Source organism: Chelmon rostratus, chromosome 13 (genome assembly GCF_017976325.1).
Source record: "Chelmon rostratus isolate fCheRos1 chromosome 13, fCheRos1.pri, whole genome shotgun sequence".
In the NCBI taxonomy this organism is placed as follows: Eukaryota; Metazoa; Chordata; class Actinopteri; order Chaetodontiformes; family Chaetodontidae; genus Chelmon; species Chelmon rostratus.
In genome coordinates, this window is record NC_055670.1 from 20905271 (window position 1) to 20911514 (window position 6244).

The 6244-nt window shown below is 43.8% G+C and overlaps 1 protein-coding gene across 1 annotated transcript; it reads left to right on the top strand.

The window, feature by feature from the left end:
* Positions 1-2086: 2086 nt before the first annotated feature.
* twist2 (twist-related protein 2) lies at positions 2087-5598 on the top strand. The gene is made up of 2 exons (XM_041950719.1): positions 2087-2818; positions 5059-5598. Exon 1 carries the CDS (start codon positions 2291-2293, stop codon positions 2783-2785), a length of 495 nt encoding a protein of 164 aa, XP_041806653.1. The 5' UTR covers positions 2087-2290; the 3' UTR covers positions 2786-2818; positions 5059-5598.
* Positions 5599-6244: the final 646 nt, after the last annotated feature.

The window sequence follows — 6244 nt, forward strand, 5'->3', positions numbered from 1 at the left end:
GGTCAGAGGGCATAATCAGGGAAAGTGTGTGTGTGCTCCTGCATGTGCATGTTCTCTCTTTCATGCAATGCACTCGCACATATTTGAGCATTACTTTCATTTTTGCATGTGTGAAACATTACCTTCTTATAAAGAAGTTGTATGAACCAGGCCGGCAAAATGTAACCACACTTCAACCTACGCTGAGCTATGCCAGGGTCTGAATTAAGAGCTCTGGCACTGAGTAAAAGTGCTGTGACAGTCACCATTACCAGTGGAACCCAAAACACAAAGCAGACCAGGGTTTCCTGCAGGCCAAGGGAGCTTTCAAGGGAAAACCAGGATTTGTCCCAATACCAAGTGAGCATTCATGAATTTGAACAATGTTGTGGAACTTTCAGGAGGTACTCACTCGGTTCTGCCCCATTTACAGCGACCGGCCTCCCCAGACGTGTCGAGCACACATAACACGGGCACTCAAGATACTGCAGTTTGCTTATTTTCAGATACTCTTGGTGAAATAAAGTGTACACTACAGTGTAAATTACCTAAATTGCTTCCCACTAAGAGGTAATTATTCAGTTCAATTTGATTAATGACAGACTCACATTAACAGTTGAAGCCTTGTTTCCTTAATAATTTCAGGAACATCATCCGGTATTAGGGTTTTGTTGGTAAAACAGCTGAAAAGATTTTTTTTCTACGAGTTTTCTTTCCTTTAAACAAGTAGAAATCGTGTCTTAAATTCATTATTTCAATATTGTTAGATAAAGTGTCATTTTCTTAGAAATAAGAAACACTTTAGCAGATCACTCCTATAAAGTCAAGAAAATTATATTTGATTCAATGAACTTCTTGCAAGCAAAAGACATTATCTCACCTCACTGGAGGAGAATTGTTTTCTCTTGTTTCGTCCTTTTTTTATATACAAATAAAATGAAATGAATGAAATTTGTGGGAGCAAAAACAAAACAAAGCAAAACAAAACCAAAAAAATAAAAAATAAAATACTGTTTATCGCCAAAAAAACGCACAACAATATAGAAGCATAGAAATCTCTGGAGGTCTGTCAGCTGATTTGGACAAAATGTGCATTTTGGCAGGGGATAAATTCAGCTCTATAATATAAGCCACCTGTGCGGCGCTCTGCGTAGGGAAAACATGACATGACGGATGAAGAGGTGGACCGCTGACAAAACGCATAGAGAGACCGTCCACTGGAGGTATCCGCAGAAACCGGAGAGCTCCTCGGTTAGTTTAAGCCTCCTTCCTGTTTGACTTCCACATTATAGGAACTGTGAGCGCGTACAAACTTGATTCGATTAAAGATCAAGCGGATAGGTTTCCTCGAGGTCGACGAATTTGTGCGTAAATCGCCCTCCAAAGAGCACACACTCCGCACTGAAGAGGGAAACACAGTATTTACTGTACATGGATGGTTCGAGCAGATATAAAAGGGCCTGCAGGATGACTGGACTGTGGCACAGAGCCTCACACTCCGAGAACAAATGGATTTTATACAGCTGTTAATTCCGTAGTTTTATTGACCCCCATGGCTCAGGCTTTTAAACAATCCCTCAGTCTTCATTAAAATAAAAAAGTCAGGATGTTTCTATAACATAAAATATTATTACATTATTAAAAAATTATTTGAGTATCTCCTTCTATTTTAAGATCATCGCCAAGTTATTTATGAAATAATCCTAAGAAATGCGCAACAGGCGTTTAATCGTGCGATTTTGAGTAATTCGACATCTAATTCATAATTGTATTAATTGTGGTTACATTTAGGATTGCAGTGAAATTCAAACACACACACACACACACACACACACACACACACACACACACACACACACACAAATAGGCCGTTTGGTGCTGGTCTAGCCGTGCGCAAACAGGAAAAATCAAACAAATTTCCGTTGCTTTCTGACAGTAAATAAGTGCCTTGTTTCAGTCATGTCCCAGACACATGAAACCATGACTGGTCCCTCCTGCTTATTAGCGGACCAAGACGCACACTAGCTCCCCCTCCGCCCTCAAAACCCCTCCCCTTCCACTCTCAAAACTATTTAGCATCTGAAACCGGGATAAAGTTTCCAAAAAAATTTAAGCAAAAAACTTCCTGCGTGAGGAGAAGCGTGCCAACCTCCAGTCTGAAACCAGTGTCTTCCAAAGCAAGACGCGCAGAGTGAGAGGCATCTTCGCGCTCTTCCCTCTCATCTTTACGGATATCTACACTTTTGTAACCACGGCTTCAAAGGTGGACAGCGTTTTTTCCGCGCTATCCCTGCATTTCTTCAAGAAAGAAATGGAAGAGGGCTCCAGTTCTCCGGTCTCCCCTGTGGATAGTCTGGTGACCAGCGAGGAGGAGCTGGACAGACAGCAGAAACGCTTCGCGAGGAAGAGGAGGCACAGCAAGAAGTCCAGCGAGGACAGCAGCGGCAGCAGCCCGGGTCCGGTGAAACGTGGGAAAAAGCCGAGTCCGAGCAGCACTCAGTCGTACGAGGAGCTGCAGAACCAGCGGGTCCTGGCCAACGTCCGGGAGAGGCAACGGACTCAGTCTCTGAACGAGGCCTTTGCGTCTTTGCGCAAAATTATCCCCACGCTGCCGTCGGACAAACTCAGCAAGATACAGACGCTGAAGCTCGCCTCCAGATACATTGATTTTCTCTGTCAGGTGCTGCAGAGCGACGAGATGGACAACAAGATGTCCAGCTGCAGCTACGTTGCGCACGAAAGACTCAGTTACGCGTTCTCCGTGTGGAGGATGGAGGGTGCGTGGTCTATGTCAGCATCTCACTAGCACCCGGAGACCTTCACTTACAATGCCAAAGCGGTGGGTACCACAAACTGAAGCCAAGAAAGTCTTAACACTGACAGCAACTGTTGGGCTAGAAGAAGCAGAAAATGGGCTTTTGTTCATTGTTGTACAAATAGTGGATAAATAAGTGACTTCAGAATTAAAATAGCTAATGTAAACGAAGAAATATTAAACAAGCAGCGAACAGCATATTGATGTAGGCTGATATAAAAGTTTATGAGGCAGATCTGTGAATTAATTCCCTTCTTCTGCGCAGATTTTTCTGCAGAATATGAGCAGTTGTGCGGTAGTGATTTGGCCACGTGTCTTGGATTTGGAGGATGTAACTTATAGCCTGCTGCCACATCTTGATTCACACAGTATATATTCCGAGCAATGAAATTACAAAGCAAAGCTGTGGCCGGATGTTGAGCTGAATCGTGCGCATCGGCTGCGCAACAGAATTTAAATTCACATGCTCAGAAGCAACGCCTGTGCCGCGCGCGCTTGGTATGTGTGTGACAGATTTCACACCGAGGCCTCAGCATCTGTCCAACCGCGCGCTGCGCCGCTCCATCACTCCACATGTCCAGACGGTCAGATCTAAACGCATAGGCTCAGTTCAGGATGTGGAAAAGGGGACTATTTTGAGGAAAGGATTAGGCGCAGGGGAGTAGGCGGATTAAGACAAATAATAGTTTTGGAAGGTTTTCACATGGGAAGCCAAATGAAGGAAAGCCTCGCCGACCGAGAAGGACAACAAGGCCGCTCTATTTTTGAGCAGAGCCGCTTTAAATCAAGCAGTTGTGACTTTTGCAGTTAATCCTGTTTCAACAGCATTTCAAAACGAGTGAAAAAAAAGAGCACCGAAACGCAGCTGCAGTGCCACCACGGGTAATTTATATCCACAATGGAGTGCTTTCCTGCGTGTGGAGACCGCAGGAATGGGCAGCTCGGCTGGACATGAAAGTTCAAGCCAGTGCAAGACAATAAAAGCAGAGCATTACCGGGCAGGCAGGACGCGCTCACGTTATCGTGCGGGTTTCTGCAGGCCGTGAGGGCCCCCGTCAGGGACGCGGTAAGCCCGAAAAGCTGGAGGGCCGTTCGTGGTCCCAAGAGCTGACAGCTGAGAGGAAAACTCTTCTCGCAGTCGTTGTTCCGTTGGGTTTTAGGAGCTGAACTTCTAATTTGGCAAAAGAGATGAAAGCCGAAGTCCAGCAGCACTAACAACCAGCTGAATTATGACATCATGAGTGAATGATGACACCTTGTCGGCTCTCAGGTAACACCTCACCTGTCCCTGCCCTCAATTCGTTTGTCTCTTCTGTAATAAGTGAACGCAGCTGATGCCCCAGCAGCGACTCCTGCAGCAATTTCACCAAATAAAGGGCCGGCTGCTGAAATGCGAGCTGTTCGTTAAAGTCTTATTAGACGGTCTGAATAAAGCAGCGAAAGAGCACCGAGTGGGAGGCTGTAAACAAGCTTTCTGGTTTGGAGCAGGGTTTGTTTGGCTCTCAGGGGCCTGATGTGCAGTTAGCAGACCGCCCATCAGTGAGGCTTTGCAGCCTTATAAACCGTGAGGGGAGAGGAATACGCTTCATTACAGTGATTTGTGTAAGCACAGTAAATTTGAAGGTGGACTGTTTTCTTTTTAATTGTGTGGAAAGTTGAAGAAAATCACAAAGCTTTGAGCAGGCTGGTTCAGCCTTTCTGTGAAGCTCACAAACTCTGTTTCCTCTGTCTTCTAAGATGAGCTTCATCAATTTTGCTGCTTGTATTAAATTTGGCCGAGTGAAAATCAGACTTTTCACAAACAGGCACAAAACACAGCCTTTACGAAGCGTGACCCGGGTGACCTCACTGGTATATTTCAGCTCTGGCTCTGGGCTGAATGTTGCTCTGAGGAATTAGATTGTATTGTTTTAGGACTGTCCACTAATCCGAAGCGAAATGGAAACGCGTGAATTTACTCAGGTGCCTCCAACTAAAAGCCAGAGAAAGTGTGTTTTTCTGCGTTTCACCGCAGCTGCACGATTCAGATACAAAATGTTCTGCTTTTCTGTCGCCATATGGTTTTACTCAGCTCAGTGGCTAATAATTGATTCATTAATGACTTCCCTCATGCTAAGCAAGCCAGTGAATGCTAAAAAAAAAAAAAAAAAAAGCCCCATCAAATGGACCCTTATAGAAAAATCAACATGCCTCGTGCGTAAATCCAGTTTGCAGGCGCGTTTTCTCGCATTATCAATAACTGCATCTCTTTCCCTCCATCACAGACTGTTTACTTCTACAAAGTATGAAGACCAAAGGAATTATTGAAGAACCCATCGACCTCAAAGGCATGGCGGAGAGACGTAATGTGACCCACAACTACAAACTCTTGTGGAGTGTGTGTGTGTGTGTGTGTGTGTGTGGATGCAGATTCATCACACCGCTTCTGACTGTCTGGAGCTGTTTGTGGCAGAGAGGAAGAAAGAAAGAAAAGAAAAAAGAAAGAAAAAGAGACAGATCTGCGATGTGTAGAGATGTTACAGCCAGTAGCTCGGATTTACGGCCTGTCAGCAAAGCCATCCTTTAACCGTCTATAGAAGGATATATATATATTTTGTTTTGCAAAAGACTTTAAACCAAAGTATAAATATATATAAATGAATGCATATTGTACATACCTGTGTAAGTACGCCTATAGCCTGTAAAGGGACCAATGCAATTTAGAGTCATTTGCTGCATGGATTTATTTCACCACATTCTCCCCAAACTCCGTCCAATGTACATTTTTGTTTTTGCTTATTTATTAAAACACGTATTTTTGAACGAAATCTGGTTGATTTATTATTATTATTACTATTAGTTTATTATTTCAGCTGTTTGAGCCAAAGCAAACGCGTAACAGGAAGCGGTTCAGCTGAGTAAATTCCAGTAAAATCAGTCGAAATCTTGCAGCTTTCTGCTAAATTTCCACTCAGGGAAACGAGAATGAAAAGTTAATTATTTAAAGCAGGTTAAAACAATGTGTTGCGCTTGTTCGGGTTCCTCTGGTGGCTGCTGGATTAGGAAAATAAAATACCAACACCATTTTTTTTTCACCGCTGGGTGTGAGAATTTGCCCCTTTTTCCTCTCCCCTCCTCTTGTTATGGAAAGAAAAGACCAACTTTAAAAAAAAAAGCGACCATAAAAAAATACAGCTTCATTAACAGTGGAGGAAATTCGAGCCAGTTTCAAACTCAAGCCATATAAAATGCTTGTCCGCTTAAATAACGAGTAATCATTTCAAATGGCGATGCCTTTGGGCTCTTTAACGAGCAGGGAGCCCCAGTAACCGCAGATAAGGACAATAAGTCTGCCTGCAGCTTTAAAGCGCAAAAACAACAGCAGAACCCCGGATTTTAGCTGAGAAGCTGCTTTGAAGCCTTTTCGCTCGGCCTTAAAAACATTCAAATTGTTTACATCTCGCTTTCCCA

Excerpts from the sequence above, each read along its gene's own strand:
- twist2 (XM_041950719.1), top strand. The coding sequence starts at position 2,291 with ATGGAAGAGGGCTCCAGTTCTCCGGTCTCCCCTGTGGATAGTCTGGTG.